The sequence below is a fragment of the Dicentrarchus labrax genome, unplaced genomic scaffold (assembly GCF_905237075.1).
Source record: "Dicentrarchus labrax unplaced genomic scaffold, dlabrax2021, whole genome shotgun sequence".
Classification (NCBI taxonomy): domain Eukaryota; kingdom Metazoa; phylum Chordata; class Actinopteri; family Moronidae; genus Dicentrarchus; species Dicentrarchus labrax.
In genome coordinates, this window is record NW_026136722.1 from 23528192 (window position 1) to 23545827 (window position 17636).

A 17636-nucleotide genomic window follows, 5' to 3' on the forward strand; every position below is an offset into this window, starting at 1 on the left:
TTTATTGTTTTAAATGACAAATTAATTACAGATTATCTGATGATACCCAGACCTTAAATAGAACTAGTCTACGTTTAAATGTTAAGCGGGTAAATGGGCGCTGTAATGAGTACGACAGTAAATTTAGTGTTCAGAGCAAGCAGAGCAAACACTACACAGACACAGTACACGTACTGTAGCACGTCAGCTAGAAGTTCTTTGTCAAATGTGAAATGGTATGTTGCGATGTGTGTGAGACCATAATATTGGACTTGCTAGCTCGTTCACAGTATTTTTATAAGGGATTATTTAAAAAAAGTCATTGTTGTGTTTACAGCTTGACCGCTGTTACGGCCGCCGCTGGCTGTCGTTTAGTGTATATTCATTGTGGTGTTTCATGTGTGACTCCCTGTTGAGGATTGGTCCTTCTGGAGCAGAGCCCGCCTACTTCCTGGTTGCTGTCCCCTGGCATCAGTGATTGGTGTGGCTGCAATTCCACTGAAGCTACCAATCAGGAGTCTTCAATCAACCCCAGCTGCACTTAAATAGCTTGTGTGTCCACAGTTCAGGGCGGCTGTGAACTAGTGATCAGTTCGCCTTGCTGTTGGTTGCACACCATTGTGTTAGTTTAGAGTGTCTGTACTTTCTAGTATTGCCTGGCTGTTATCTGAGTGGATTCAGCCTGTGCCTTTGTAATCTTTTGTGACCTTTTTAAGTTGCTCAATAATTGCTAGTTTGGTTTTTGTTCACTAGTTTGTAAGCTTATGGGTGCTGATCTCTTTTTGTTCAGTGTTATCCAGTCATTTTCATTTTGTGTACTAGTTATTTGTCAGCACCTGTATAGCCTCTCTTTTGTTATATTTCATTGTGCAAGCACACTCTCCTTAGTTAAATAAAACACCTGATTTTAACCTGAACCTGTCAATTGTTGTATTCCATCTCTTTTCCAATTGTATGTTACCGCTCTCCAAATCGAGCTGGGTCGTAACACCGCTCCAACATATCAAAAGATCTGTCATATAGGTTTAATGAGTTAAAATAATTTTTCATTACCAGGACAAACAATTCATGTAATAACTTTTGCCGATTGCTCACACCCAAGCATTATCTTACCACTGCCCGAAACAAAGGCACCAAATGCATTGTATGCTTGCACTTTGTTTGCACTTCTGCTACGCACTGCTTTCAAAACACGTGTGTGTGACCACCTAACAAGCAACATCAGAATAGAAAGCCTTTATTTGTTGAGCTATGTTGATGCCCAATGTAAAGGTACTGGTTTAGAATTGAAAGATTTCTGAGTTCAGTGCCCACCAGTACCAAAAGAAAAAGGACCTAGGGATTTTCCCTATTTTGTTGCCTTACAACCTGGAATTGAAATGGATTTTTATTTGGATTTCATGTAATGGACATACACAAAATATTTCAAATTTTCTAGAGTGAAATGAAGAAAAAAATCTACAATATAATGGAAAAGTGGTGCATTCATTGCCATCAAGACCCTGGTGCAACCAGTTACCTTCAGAAGTCACATAATTAGTTAAATAAAGTCTGCAATCTAAGTGTCACATGATCTATTCATTTCAATTCAATTGTATTTGTATAGCGCCAATTCATAACAGAAGTTATCTCAGGACACTTTTCAAATAGAGCAGGTCTAGACTGAACTCCTTTATAAGATTATTTCAGTATATATATATATATATATATAGACCTGTTCTGAAAGGTCCAGGAGTCTGCAACACCATGAAGAACAAACAGGTCAGGGGCAACGTTGTGGAGAAGTACAGATCCAAAACTTTGCACATCCCACAGAGCACCATTGAAGACATTTTTAAAAAATGGAAAGAATATAGGACCACAGCAAACCCAACAAAGAGGGCATTAATCAGACAGGCAACCAAGAGACCAAAGAAAACCCTGAAGGAGCTGCAAAGCTCCATAGCAGAGATTGGAGTATCTGTCCATAGGATCCACAGATCTGGGCATAACGAAAGAGTGGCCAGAATAAAGCCATTGAGATTTGCGACCAGGACGGAGGTTGACCTTCCAGCAGGACAATAACCTGCAGTGTACTGCTAAAGCAACACTCAACTGATTTAAGGGGAAACATTTAAATGTATTGGAATGGCCTAGTCAAAGCCCACACCTCAATCCAATTGAGAATCTGTGATATGATTAAGATTGCTGTACACCAGTAGAAGCCATCCAACTTGAAGGAGCTGGGGCAGTTTTGCCTTCAAGAAGAATCCCAGTGGCTAGATGTGCTGAGCTTGCCAGGTTGTAAAGCAACAAAATAGCAAAAATGCCGAGGGGAGTGAATATGTTTGCAACCCACTGCACTACAGTCTCATTTTCTAGAAACAAAAATGAACGTTACAAAAAATAGTTGGATAGAAGCTACAATCACATAAACACACATAGTAGGTTGAACCATGGGCAAGGAAACATTTTTTACAGAATACAGAGATTACAAACATGCCACAGGCCTTAAATAATACTAACATACAGGCATAGCTTTAATGTTCTGGTTCCTATTCACACCATGATGTAGGACAATACAATTTATCTCTGAAATATCCATCATGGAACAACTGCAAGAGTTAAACCTTAGTGGACGGAGATTCGGGTAAACTGACTTTTTTAAAATTCATTTCTGACCTTATGATTTATGTATTGGCTCCAGCCATTGAAATTCATCTCAACCAATGTGGTCAGTGCTGCCTCCAGGGCCTTCTCAGCTTTCTCACTAAAGTTTGTACATTATTATTCACAATTAAGTAGAAAGTACAGGTACATTCATAATAGCTGCATGTATAAAACAACACCTCACAATGTGCACATTGTCCTATTTTGGACTGTTAAAAACCACCATAAATAAAACGGACGACTTAAAAAAATATAAAAGCAAGGCATTACACTTGCAAGAAAGACAGGGCAGGGCGTTCCTCCAAATATTATGAGGCAGACGGGATGTAACACAAAATGAAATGCTGGTATTTTACCATTATTGAAGGCTACTATCAGCTGTCAACAGCATGTAGAAGTCCAAAGAATATATCAGGAGTAGTGGATCCTCTATTTAGAATATAAAACACAAAAACCTGTCCAGAATAATGACGTTTTAAATACCTTTTTCTACAGCTTGTTTCACAGCTGATAAAAAACTGTGAATAATGCAGTGGAATGGACTTTCATTTGATCACACACAGCAGAGTTAGCTTAGCATGTCAAGGTATGTAGTTATCTATGGCTCTAGACTGTAATCCGGTAAGTCTTTGAGCAACTCAACCGAATATGCATTTCAAATTGCATTTCTTTATTTTAACTTGATAAAATTCAATGCATGCAATGAAAAAAATAAATAAGACATGAGCTACCAATAAACACCTGTGTTTTTATGGGGTTGAGAGGACCTTCAGCAGGTGATCTATCTCTTTCAGAAAATAAACATTGTTTTTAGCAGAAAATTCCAATGGCTCACTGAGAAGAAATCCAATGAGTGGAAAATCTTATAAGGTGAAAATATTTTCTTATTATTTTCTTGTGCAACTTACTTTACACCTATGCTTTTTGGATTGAGACAGGACTGAACAGGAGGATGAGACGAAGCTAGTGAGTAACATTTATGCTCTGTCTTTATATTGAGAAATATAGATGAGCCAGTCAGGTCCTGTCTGTCCTAGTTAGCCTCGATATCGTGTCCAATGTCTTCCATGCATATAAAACAAAAACCTACTAACAGCAGTACTATATTTGACAACTGTTTTTTTACAAATGTTTTTGAAAACACAAAGCTGTACACACATGTGAGTGCTCTGCCGTGTTCTATACAAAGCTCAACAAGAAGATAAAGTGATAATTCCTGTACCATTTACACAAACAAATCCCTCAAAATTTGGTTCAGACAAGTAGCACAGGACTGGAATGGGTGGTCTGACATTCCCCTTTGTGTCCCTTTAACTGTCCTCAGTGTAATGAATACCTTTTTCATCATGATGAGTACAGATGAATGAACCGGCATGCTGCAGCTTGTTTATGCTCACGCCTCAACTTCAAGTTTGAAGTCAAGTGTCACCTTAGAGAGTTATCCTTCTTAATGTGAGCCTCAAGCTGTTTGCACACCAGGGTGATTCAGGTCTCTTGGCACCTGGCACACAGGTGGATCCCACAGCTGTGCTGCATCAGCAATGTCCTTAGTTTAGGGTCTCATTCCCACTATTCCTCATAGGAGCTGAATCTGCGTCGACCGAGAGGCACACAGGGGGCTGTACGAGAGAGCGAGAGAGAGAGAGAGAGAGAGAGAGAGAGAGAGAGAGAGAGAGAGAGAGAGAGAGAGAGAGAGAGAGAGAGAGAGAGAGAGAGAGGTGTCCATTAGCAGCTTTGAGCTAAAGGCTAACATGCTCACAATGACAGTGACAGTGTTGAGTAACGCTCTCACCATGTGAGCTTGCTGCTAATTACAGGGTTCCCACTCTTTTTAAGAAATTATTTTTTTTGGTTTATTATTATTTGTTTGCACTTGCCTACAATTGTGGTCACTCTGCATTAGCTCGCTTTCATGTCAAGCTTGGCTGCTCTTACCACAGCAGATTCTTTAGTGGGGCCTCGGCAGGGGAGCAGTTTTCATTTATTTATTTAACCAAAACCCTTAAATAACAGTTCAAATAAATAAAAAATAATTAATCTTCCCACCTATTAAAAGAAGAGGTAGAAAAAAGTGTTTGTTGCATGTACAATTAACAATTACCAACCACAACACATGTGAATTGGATCATTTATAACAGGCTGGATGCTTGTAGATGTGACTGTTTATAACATACATCATGACGTCATTTGACTGCAAAAGTTGCTGCAAGTGGTGTGAACAGCTCTTAACTGACATGGGAGCAGAAGTGCACTGATTATCTGACCAACAGTTGGGTTTCAAACACCCAGGTTCATGTAATCTGAGTGAGGAACTAAAATACTATTTAATTTGGTCATTTTAATCAGTTTCCAAGTGTTTCCATGACTCGAAAACTAGTCTCTAAATTTCCAGCTTTTCCAGGATATGTCGGAACGTAAAGGTTCAACACACATTACGGAATATTTTCGGACCCTATGTTTACTGGATTTCCAGCCATAAAAATGTTGGAAGAGGAGAAAGAGATTAGGAAATACAGGAGGGTACAACTGTCTGAACCAAAATGTAATACACTTGGAAGTCATGTGTCTCTGACTCACACAGCACAATGGTGCCAGTTTAGTGTCAGCTAAATAAAAAATGTGGCAGGTTTTAGTAGTTGGACTGCCAGCTTGAAGTCGCTGTCCACCAGCCACTGAGTTTTCTATGCGTCTGGTTTCCAACAAGGAAGAAGTAGAGTTACCACTGGCAAATACAAGAGGAAAATGTTTGCAGTAACAGAGCTGCTGTTGTGACTGGGCCGTGTGTGTCACACAATCTGCACTCATAGTTACCTGTATAAAATGTGAAGTCACTTCCTCTGTATCTGCCGACGCTGTTGTCTGAAAGAGAGATAAGTGTCGATTGTACAAATCAATCAACTCAGTTCTGATTCATGTGTTTCACTCCAGCCACTTCAAGTTAGCAGCAGCAGTCTAATGTGGGGCTTGATACGGGGACAGGGGTTGTGGAATGAAATTGCTGAAGCAAAGCCAGGTTTGGCTTACATCCCTCTCCCTACTTTTAAAGAGCATTTTGACAGATTGGTTTCTATGTTCCTATCACTTCAACCTGAGCACTTGGTCAGTCGCAGAGTTGCTTAGTTGACTACTTTCACATACGACGGACAGCTGACAGATAACCTTTACTGTTTTTCATACCACAATGTTTGACATTCCCTTCCTTTGTTTTACTATCAGTGGATTTCATTACAGCATGGAAAATTAGCTGTCAGAAACTTGTTATTCACTTACAAAATCAGTAACTTCATGTTACTGATTTTTTCTGAAGTTCTGCCAGCATCACCTGTCAGGGCTAATATTCATGGGATATTTAGCTGTTGAGTGCTAACAAAACCTGTTAATAATTCACTGCAGTTAAAGTGAGTTTTACAAGTCTGGTATTATGACCTTACCCAGTAACACAGGCAGTAAACAACAACCCCAGATAGTTTCATTTTTACTGCCCGTGTTCAATTCATCCTCACTTTTGTCTACATTTCAGAATGAAGACATATTAATACGCTGATCACGTAGTGGGAAGTCCTGGATTCATAATGACAGCAAGACAGAGTGTGAGTCATGTTGAAAAACCACATGCACAGTACATTCCAACAGTACCTTTAGCTCTATCTCTGGCTGAGCTTCTAATAAGACTTCATTCACCTCACAGAATTCACTCTGAAAAACAAAATAAAGAAGTCAAATAATATATTAAATTAAACTGTTCTGATGCTGCACTATGTAGATAGACACTAACAGTATATTTGAGGTACTGATAAATAATCACTAGAATTGATAAGGTAAAATGCTGGTAAAAACAAGCAAACCAGTTGATCTGAACAATAGCCGCTGGAACAAAGCTGTTTTTATAAACTCCGCCCAGAGGGAAGAAGCTGATATTCACAAACCAAACCAAGGGACCAGACAAAAAGACAGAAATGATTCAATAAAAGCACGATAAAACAAGGCTTTTATTTTGTATGAGGAAACTGTCCTTTTTGCACACGGCTTCACAGTTTTCTACAAAAGTTCAGTTTTGAGTCAAGACCCAAGATATTTGTAGGATTGCACACATTCTACTGTCTGAGCCTTGATGGCTGTGACTCCATGTGTGTGGGAATGTTTTCTAAAATACTAATAATTGTCCCCATATACCTGCCTACGTGCCCTTGGGTCTACGCTCCTTAAGTGAGGCTATTAAACTGGCTGCTATCTATATGGACCATTACGATCAAACAACAAACAGGATTTTGCTCACAGTTCTGCAGTCCTTCCTCTGCTGGCGCTTTTTGAAGTAAAGTAAAGCCAGCATCATGGCCACATTCAGGACCAAAGATATCATCAATAATATCTTCAGGGATATAACGTCTGTTAAGGAGATATCAGAGACAGATTCCATTAATGTCACCAAACAAATAACAACAAAAACAACTTGTAAAGCAGTTGCTTTAGCAAAGCATCTCACAAAAGCATCTGCAATCGAATAACTAGTGGACAATCTCGCCTCACTCTGAACGGCTCAGTAATTTTTTTTATTTGACCAGAATTTGAAATGTAGCAGACCTCACCAAAAGAAAACACTTCATCAGACTAGTCTGGCTGTGTGGTCATGGTGTTTTTACATTTCTGAGCTAACTACACACTACCAGAGACCCAGATGGTCAGACAACAGACAAAGAAAATCAAAAACCTGAAAAATCTGATTATTAATATATCAACACTAATGTTCACATGTATATGACTAGGAAAACGTTTACCTGTGTTATCTCCATTATTTGTTTGTGGGGAAATGTTAAATCAATTATTTAAATATCCTGATAAACAGACAAATAACTGATAGATAAATAACTTCATCTTAACCAATATGAACCGTGTCAATCAAAGAATGTCTGCTGTTTATGTACTTTTTTTTACTTTCTAAACTCTGACATGTGTCAACCCAAATATACACATTTTAAATCAAGGGAAAAAACTTACCTTTTCCACCCTCTCCATGAAATGATGCTTGACCTTTGGAAAGATGAAAAAAAAACAACTTACATCATTACAATTGCAAATATACAGTGTAAGACAAGCAAACTACTGTTAAATCATTTCCTGCAGGCTGTTTTAATACACAGAGGTTAAAGACACTACCAACATGTTACATAACTTTATCCTGACCTATTTATGTAATTCATGTCAACCCAAGAATGTTGCATGTCTTGTTATTCAGTATTATTAAATGATGTAAAAAAATCTGAAAGTAAATCGTATCAGAGCAAAAAGCAGTGAAACGAGAAAATGTTAGCATTTTCACCCTTGAAATACTATTATGAATAAAAAAAGCACAAGAAGCAAGAAATCCTGTTTAGTTAGGACAGCACGCACTGTGAAAGGCGGGGCCCTTGCAGCTACAGGTGACAAGCCATTGATACATACCAAACATGCTCACAGCTTTAGATGCAGGACATGCACAAAGAATACTGCTAAATGAATGTAAATGGCTTTGTAACTGTCATGTTAGTTACCACAAGGCAACAGAAGGGAAATATTGCACTTTACATGGTCAAACCAAATAGTCACATACCACTTAATCTGTCATTTATTCTTTAAGGTTTGATTCTATCAGTTTACCATGATTAGGGTTAGTTGGGTGATGTTAACCAGATCTACCAAACGAACCAGTCAGTCAGTTTGTCTTGAAAACCCCCCAAAATGGTATTATTTATGGCATTTATGCTTCTTGCTTCATGTTTTTTCACCAAATGAATGTTTTGGAAGAGCAATGTTTTGGTTCGAAAAATGGTAGTAACATTACTGACAGGAACCATGTTGGAGGTTTTCTAAGGCCACAAAGTAGGTAATGGCAAGTTCCATTTCCATATCTTACCACTGTCTTTGTTTACTGTGCTCTGTGTGACTGTTGTTGTCAGTGTTGTTGTTGAAGGCAATGTTGTTGTTGTTGTTGTTGTCGTCGGCAATGTTGTTGTTGCTGTTGTCGGCAATGTTGTTGTTGTTGTTGTTGATGTTGTCGGCAATGTTGTTGTTGTTGTTGTTGTTGATGTTGTCGGCAATGTTGTTGTTGTTGTTGTTGTTGTCGTCGGCAATGTTGTTGTTGTCGGCAATGTTGTTGTTGTTGGTGGCAATGTTGTTGCTGTTGGTGGTCGTTGATCATCAAAGGCAGTCAGTACAATATAGATGAAATAAGAAATAAATACTAATGTAGCAGATTTGGTCAAATTAAAGGCACTATTCAAAGGCACAGGATCATCATTATATGAATTCATCCGTGTCAGTGGCAGATACACACAGTGAACCTAAGCAGCGAGTTTGGAGTGAGTTGATTTGTAATCAATGTCATCCAACATCCATCTTATCGATCATTTTTGCGAGTATTTGTTTTATTGAAGTTATTTATTTTATGTTTTGAACAACAAGACTGTGTGATGTTATGTGTGTGTATTATGTTATGAAATAAACTAAATGTTCAGTCTCCTTGCTGGTTGTTCTGACACATTCAGAATCATTACAGCTTTAGCCGTTAGCATCAAAGCAGGCGGTTGTTAAATGTATGTGCATTTAAATAACTAATATCATAAGCGTTTAACAACCAGTTGAACGAGAAATGCCCATACCATCCAAGTGTGACTGCTATGGGAAACGTATAAATAAACTATGGTCATTTTAGCCATTCTAGCAACATGGCTCTAGGGACGTCGATGTCAGACGATTGGTCCACTGCACTGGTTAAAACTGAAAAAGCTTGACAACATTGGGACTGCCATTTCATTTTGTACAGACAGAATAAGAACGTGCTGCTGGTGATTCTCCGACTCTCCTCTAGAGTCACCTTAAGGTAGAGGTGGACATTTGTGGTTTTTAAGTGAAATCTGTCTACAACTATTGGATGTATTGCCATACATATTACATATTACAAGTAATATGTTTGGTGATCCCTTAACTTTTCCTAAAGCATCATCAGCCTACTAGGGGATGGGCATAAGTACCTGAGTACTCCTGTGGATGTTAATATTCATTCAGCGTATCAGGCACTCGCATGTAGATCTGTGCACGTGCAGTCACAAGAGCACTATCAGTCACACATCACTTATCTAACGTTACAGGCAGAATGGCGACCAGGATTACAACTGATGGATTTCAAAATAGGAGAAGAAAAGAATGGCCAGCACAAGCTATGTAACATTAAACTGATAACCAGTTTAATAAATAACTATTAACAATGGTGACTGGAGCTATGCTAGGCTCCAATGAGCTGACTGTTGAGCCGGAGTGCAAGCTACCATCACCATGGAGAATATGGATGGGGAATGTGTGGTGAACTGCAGGAAATTAACTGTTTAGCTATAGCCTACAGGCCATGGTGGCTGCAGAAGAAAACCAGCCATTTTTACCGTTAAAAAATAAATACATTTTCACAGTGTGTCAATCACGTTTACATACAGAAAACTGATTCATTTTAAATAATCAATCAGAGCAAAGATTAAGCATAAAGTGAAGTATTCCTGGTTCATAGAGATCGAGAAATGCAACAGCCAGCATGATTTCAATTGCATAGCATGCAAGGTTCTTAAGCACATCTAGATATAAGGAGGGGGATATAAGGAGGGGCTTACCATTAAATGTATCGGAATAGAGTCGGAAGACTTTGTCTGAAATAACTTAGATCAGAAACACACAAAAATCAATAAGGGTCATAAATTGTAAAAGCAATATATTGTGTGTTTTGGTGCACAACAATAGGTACAGACACACGCACACCATCATACCACAACGCAGCACTTTTACTCACCATATCGGCAAGCTGTGATGCAAGAAAGAAAGAAAAGAAAATAACAGCTTTAGTATACAGATTTGTGAGTCTCAGTTCATTGCAATGGATGCAACATATTGCATCTTTGTGTGTAAGCAGAATGAGTGATACCTTCAGGAATGTTGTTAGACGCTATGGTCACCAAGCACTCAAAGTAAAATAAAGGGACTGTGAATAAATGTTTTCCACAGAAGTCACTGACATTCTTTATCTCAACCTGTGGTGGAAAGAGATACAACAGGTTAATCAGGCACAGTAATTCATTAGCATTAAAGTGAGACATGACAGAAATGGCAGCAGGTAGAAGAAAGTATAACAGTATTAGGTTGGTACTGTTCACTCACGTTTGCACGCTCACTGTTCACACACTCCAACATGGAACAGATGGAGGTTGGGTTATTTGTGCACTCCGTCTCTATTGTGCATTCCATCATGCGCTGCATTGGGCAGAGAACACTTAGTCAAATGCAACTCAGTACAGTCAGCATAGAATAAAATGCATTTACATTTACATAGAATCTGCACAGATCATTTCTCTCTCTTTTTCAGTAAGTTACCTGGAAATTATTTGCTTCAACGAGGGTGACACTGCCTGTGTTATTTCTTGGCTTGAAAGTGAAACAGAGAAACAGAGTGAGACAAACAGATATTAATTGTTAATCTCCAGTTTATTACTAATTATTATCATCATTCCCATTCATAGTGAAATGCTGCGGAAAGCTTACCAAAAATAGCCTGCCAGGGCCAAATAATAATAGTCTGATTTTTGTTTTAAAAAAATGTTCCAAGCATGATTGTTTTGATAGTATTATAGTTGACTTCATTTTACTGCTTAGAACTTAAGATATAGACAAATGGTATCTTATGAGCTACTTTTAAAGGACCAGTGAGTAGGATTCAGTGGCATCTAATAGTGAAATTGCAGACAAAGTGAATACAACTCGCCCTCCAAGCATGTAGGAGAAACTAGGGTGGTCCTATCTACAGCGAGTGTTTGGTTTGTCCATACTGGGCTACTGTAGAAACATGGCGGCCTGCGTAAAAGAGGACCTGCTCCCTCTGTAGATAAAAACAGTTTGTTCCAAGGTAATGAAAACATACCTATGAATATTATATTACATTTCTGCCTATAGATCCTCCTCAATGTTAAACAGCCACTGTGTGTAGAAGGTGTTTGACAGTTTATATAAAGAGGAACCTCTGAAAACCCAGAGGACGATACTTAATGCCTTCACTTTTTCATTTTGCTGGTGTCCTGAAGTAACAAAAACACTAAATGAAACAACTGACTACTGATACAAAAAAATCTAGTTGTGTTTACATAGTCGGCGCAGTTCTCTTCTGACAGGTTGATTATGCTCAGGGCCAGGACCTAGTAGACAAAAAAATAATAACATTAAAGGTCTGTTTTTAAATCGTTTGGGACATTGGGAGAAAGCATTTCAAATATACACACTAAGTTATAATGTAAAGTATCTACTAGTGCAAGTCTTTAAAACTAGGATGTGTAGTCTGTAATGTGTGCTCAAGATGTTGTCAGTTTAGATTAAAACTCATAACTCTGAGCGACCCATGTCACAGCCATGAGCTGAGTTTACAAGGAATGCTGCATAGGTGACACTTACAAAAAGAATTGTGCGTCTCCAGCCTGTCATGTTGCCACCGTGAACATTCAGACTCGCACTAGGGAAGAAGTTCTCCTTCTGTAGATAAAAAATGGCACATTGCAAAACACGATTCTTATATTCAGAACACTCATTAAAATATGAACCGATAATTTCACATTTTTGCCTTTTAAAAAGTTATTCATGCCCTGCAATTTTTATACACTTGATGGCAAAAAAAAGGCTAAAGTGTAGTGAGCAAAGATAACGGATTTGATATTTCATAGCTCTTTTCTAACCAACTCCAACTCACATCACAATTCCGACTCTTCAAATGTTCATCAAGTACAATAAAAGTTCATCAAAAACTTCACAAACGTTGCTGCTTTTGCTTTCACAGAACATAAAGGCTGTCAATCATTTTATAACAACCTTCCTTAACAAGGAGTAAACATACAAACAACAGTGCACAGTTGTTCATTAATCATCAGTCACTGTCCTTTCAGTTATTCATTGCTAAAAGCAACAACAAGCGACAGCGATGATAAATGAGGCACACTTCCTCTACGGGGAGAAAGTGAAACTCACAATCCTCATTAATCCCTCATAACTCTGCAACAGTTCATCTGAAATCACTGCCACACAACTCGGATCACAACTCCCTGATCTGACTGACTGCTTGGACATGCAAGTGACTGTTTGTGTTGGTACATGTTACTACAGGAGGGCGGGACAGGACAGCCTTCACCTCGCCTCACCTCGCTGGGACACCACATACGCACTCATGTAAAACAAATAGACAAAGATAATAAACTGAAATATTTCAAGCTCAAAAACTCTAACTATATACAGAATCAGAATTTGTACCCATTGTAAAACAGGAGACGTTAAACTGAAATTCATTTTCTCACAAGTTGTCCAAAATAGTAAAGTAAGTAAACTCCCAAACCCTTAAGGGAGAAGACAGCATGACAGCACTGGCATGAGAACATGTCACCACATGTCATACCGCAAGCATTTGCATTTCTATATGAGGTTGTTGGTTTTTTTCTTTGCTTTTCTTTCATTTCATTGTGTTATTAGTATTTATTACATTGTAATATTAGTATTTTTTTCATTGTAGTGTATAAGTAATCTTTATATTCTATACTAGAAGTTTTTCTTTGGCAACATGTTTGATTTAGAGAGAGAGAGCGAGAAAGAGAGAGAGGGGGGGAGTCCAAAATAAAACAAAGAAATTAAAGAAAACTTCCTCCAACTTCCTTCCTCTAATTCAACCAAAAAATCTTTTCTAACCCTGATGGAAGAAAATGGCACACCAGTAGAACTAGCAGTAGAATATGTTAGAGAATGATACTGATTTCAATGTAAGGTTGTTTTTGTTTGCAGCTTTTTGAAGGCCGCTGTGTCTGCATGTGCAGCCATTGCCATTGTGTTCCACAGAAGAGCAGTTTTAGGAAGGCAATAAGACAAAGTAGGTATGACAGAGCTCTGAGCAGGAGACTGGGTTGTGACAGTTGAAACTGAAGTGCCTTGTAATTTATGACAGCAATCACTTACAACTAAAATGGATGGGTGAGACTGATCCTCACTGTTGGGACATTAACAGGAAGGCACAGACTGGACGCATCAGCCCTGGTTCACACTGCCAACTGTGTACCATGGCTCAGAGGTACAGCGGGTCGTCCACTAATCGGAATGTTGGCGATTCTATCCCCGGCTCCTCTCGCTGCATGTCGAAGTGTCCTTGAGGAAGACACTGAACCCCAAATTGCTCCTGATGTGCATCGGTGTGTATGAATTATTAGTTTCCGTTCTGGTGAGCAGCTGGCACCTTGCATGGCAGCCACTGCCATCAGTGTATGAATGTGTTACCATTTAAATGGTAAAGGGACTTTTGCTTCACTAGAGAGTTATCTCGCCTATTTCTTCCGTGAGCCATGTGCGGTTTCAAGGCGAGATAGAGAGTTCCCAAGTATACTTAATATCAAGCATTTTTACTGCAGAAATCTGAAGAAATTTAAGAATAAAAGTCCATATTTGTACCTTAGAGTGGCATATTTTACCATATTTGAGCTACTGTATTAACATTTTACTCAATAATTCCTAGCTATGGATTGTATATTTGACTTCTACACATATAAGGCTACACAAACATTCAATATCAAGCATTTTTACTAGGGATGCACCGATCCACATTTTTTCACTTCCGATCCGATCCTGATACCTGAATTTGGATATCTGCCGATACCGATACTATTCCGATACCAGAGCTCTGTTTGCTTTAATATTATTATTATCATTATTGTTGATTTTATATGAGATAATATGAATAAACTCCTCTCAACAGGCAAGTATAATATGTACGTATGTATGCATGTATGTCCCAAAAGGCAACTTGAGGTAAGTATAAGGTCAGAAAAGGAAGTCAGAAAAACAGGAAATCCTGTTAAAAGGAAAAATCCCATCCTGAAAACAAAAATGCAACTGTAAGGGTTTCAAATTGATTGTAATGTCAATATTTATTAAATTCCCAAAATGTCAAATATTTGAGTCTTGAAATATAAGAAAAGTGCAATAAGTGTAAACATCTTACACACACACTATCAATAAAACAGTGTGCATCTGAACAGCACAGATCAAGTACACTGGCTCTTGTAGCATCAACAAATCAAGGTTTTAAAATGTCAATTATCTGAAATATAAGAAAAGTGCAATAACTGTAAACATCTAACACACACACACACTCGGTCCCTTTAGTTTTCCCGTTGTCTGCCTGGAGTTTACTTTGTTTTTGGAATGACTCCAGAAGTGATTCCTGACAGCTCGCCTAAAAAAATCCTTGTGCTGTTTCGTGTGGTGCTTTTTTTAAATGTTTGATTGCGTTCGTAGTGTTGTACGACGCGAGGGAGATTCCGCGTCTCTGAATTACGGCTTTGCAAACATTGCATTTTGCTGTCTTGCTCTGCGGTGTTTCCAGTGTAAAGTATTTCCACACAGCGGACATGTTTGCTAGCCACAATGCCGCTCAATGCTATCCTGCTTGTTGGCTGCAAACTGAGGAATGGATTTCCTGAGCGGGGGCGTGTCTCATAACTCTGTGTCTCATTGAGCTGCACCTCCGTTCAGGAAATCCGTTCCACAGTTTGCAGCCAGCTAGCAGACTGGCCGGCAGGAATCACCTGTGGAGTCATTTCAGCAGACAACGTTAACGCAGACATGGCTCATGGATATCGGAAATCTGCGCAGGTTGGATCGGGAAATTGCGATACGTGAATTACGCTGGTATCGGTCCCGATACCGATACTGGATCGGATCGGCCCCATCCCTAATTTTTACTGCACCAATTTGGAGAAATTTAAGAATAAAAGTCACATATTTATACCTCCAGATTCCATATTTTCTTATATTTGAGCTACTGTAACCCCACTGAACCCCAAATTGCTCCCGATGTGCATCGGTGTGTATGAATTATTAGTTTCCGTTCTGGTGAGCAGCTGGCACCTTGCATGGCAGCCACTGCCATCAGTGTATGAATGTGTTACCATCTAAATGGTAAAGGGACTTTTGCTTCACTAGAGAGTTATCTCGCCTATTTCTTCCGTGAGCCAAGCGCGGTTTCTAGGCGAGATAGAGAGTTCCCAAGTATACTTAATATCAAGCATTTTTACTGCAGAAATCTGGAGAAATTTAAGAATAAAAGTCCATATTTGTACCTTAGAGTGGCATATTTTACCATATTTGAGCTACTGTATTAACATTTTGCTCAATATTTCCTGGCTATGGATGGTATATTTGACTTTTACGCATTTGAGACTACAAGCTGACTTGTCTTCCTTGTGTCTCCTCTCAGCAAGTATTTGAGAGACAAATATGAGGAAGAGATAGTAGGTACAATGCACTCAGTAAGCATGTGTGAATAAAGAATAATTGAAAGGCTTTCAATGTAGCATACATCATGCTTCTTGATAATAGACTTCCTCATTAGACATACGTGTTCTCTCACTATAAGCTCCTCCAGAAGAATCCTCTGTCCTCGTCTCAGTTACTGGAATATCTTCTGTGATGGCTAAGGGAAATCAATTGCCAGGTAGCTCAAACATAAGAAAATATGCCACTTGGAGGTACAAATATGGACTTTTATTCTTAAATTTCTCCAAATTGGTACAGTAAAAATGCTTGATATTAAGTATACTTGTAGTCTTAGATGTGCAGAAGTCAGATATACCATCCATAGCCAGGAATTATTGAGCAAAGTGTTTTTACAGTAGCTCAAATATGGTCAAATATTGAATCTGGAGGTATAAATATGGGACTTTTATTATTGAATTTCTACAGATTTCTGCAGTAAAAATGCTTGATATTAAGTATACCTGTAGTCCTAGATGTGCATAAGTCAAATATACCATCCATAGCCAGGAATTATTGAGCAATATGTTTTTACAGTAGCTCAAATATGGTCAAATATGCAATTTCATAAATATGGGACTTTTATTTTGGCATTTCTCCACACTGGTGCAGTAAAGATACTTGATAGCAAGTGTTTTTTATTCATCAGGGGCGCATGTAGAATGTAAAATATTTTATTTTAAATGTAGGTTCGAATTATAGCTTACTTTACCGCAATTACCGTAATGCTAGAATAGTTGTACAACCGAAATTTAAGTGCGGCTGATTTGACCACGGAGATCGAACTCACGGCTGGCTTGACCACAGTGCTCAACTGGTAGAGCTGCTGACCCATGTACTTCAGCTGTCACTATCTAATAAAGGCAATAAAAGGCCAAAAAAAAAAAAAACTGTATTAAAAAAAAAAAAAGGAAAAGCGATTACAGGAAGTCGGTAAAATAACACAACAGTAACAAAAAACCACAGGCAAGAGAGAGCTCTGAGCAGGCGATGAGGCTGCAGGGTGCATTAAGTTTCTCTCTCTCTCTCACTCACTCACACACACTCTCTCACACACACACACACACACACACACTCTGGTGACTATCCAGAGACATCGCGGTCACCTTTTCTCCTCCAGTCTCCTCCAGTCTCATGTGTTATGCAAGACGCCCCGGTCAGCTCACTGTCCCCCAGGCCGGTGGAACTGTAATGGCCAGTCCCCTCAGCCCTCCAGCATTAGCACCCTCTACAATAAGCGACTTCATTAAGGTGTGCCCTTATCCTTATCTCATCTGAGCAGAGCAACAGTCCAACAGGTAATGTATGTGTGTGCATTTGTCTCAGGACAGGCCAGGCACACACATAAGTTAGAATGAGCGTGGAAGCTTACCGTGCCGTGGTGTTGGGTTGCTGTTCAGGGCTGCATCATTCTTCTGAGCTTTACTTTCGCTTTCCACCTTTTCATGAGCACTTTCTCTCCTCCCCTTGCTCTTCATTTGTGATCTCATCCGCGGACTTTCCAAACGAGGGACAACGTCCATATAAGCCCTTTACCCTGCACTTGAACCCCCTCCTCCCCCCCCCCCCCCACACACCCACACTCAGCTGGAAAGTTGTGGATTTACTTTTCAAGAGAGGGACTCTCCAACAATAGGCTTTCGTTTAATCTTCAGTTCCCCTTG

At 39.1% G+C, this 17636-nt stretch overlaps 1 protein-coding gene across 6 annotated transcripts; it reads right to left on the reverse strand.

The window, feature by feature from the left end:
• Positions 1 to 1200: 1200 nt before the first annotated feature.
• Positions 1201 to 17480, reverse strand: LOC127355787 (uncharacterized). 6 transcript variants are annotated; one of them, XM_051386997.1, is made up of 16 exons: positions 17345 to 17451; positions 17079 to 17200; positions 12085 to 12162; positions 11781 to 11831; positions 11017 to 11067; positions 10804 to 10896; positions 10571 to 10676; positions 10439 to 10450; positions 10263 to 10307; positions 8712 to 8782; positions 8519 to 8633; positions 7624 to 7656; positions 6905 to 7014; positions 6265 to 6324; positions 5440 to 5487; positions 1201 to 4247 (listed from the first exon to the last, which is right to left on the reverse strand). In XM_051386997.1, the coding sequence occupies exons 2-16, from the start codon at positions 17106 to 17108 to the stop codon at positions 4176 to 4178; spliced, it is 975 nt and encodes a 324-aa protein (XP_051242957.1). In that variant the 5' UTR covers positions 17109 to 17200; positions 17345 to 17451; the 3' UTR covers positions 1201 to 4175. The 6 variants fall into 6 exon arrangements, with proteins under 6 accessions (XP_051242957.1, XP_051242954.1, XP_051242953.1 ...); XM_051386994.1 differs by having other exon boundaries at positions 8519 to 8672; positions 8703 to 8782; positions 17345 to 17450; XM_051386993.1 differs by having other exon boundaries at positions 8519 to 8782; positions 17345 to 17448.
• Positions 17481 to 17636: the final 156 nt, after the last annotated feature.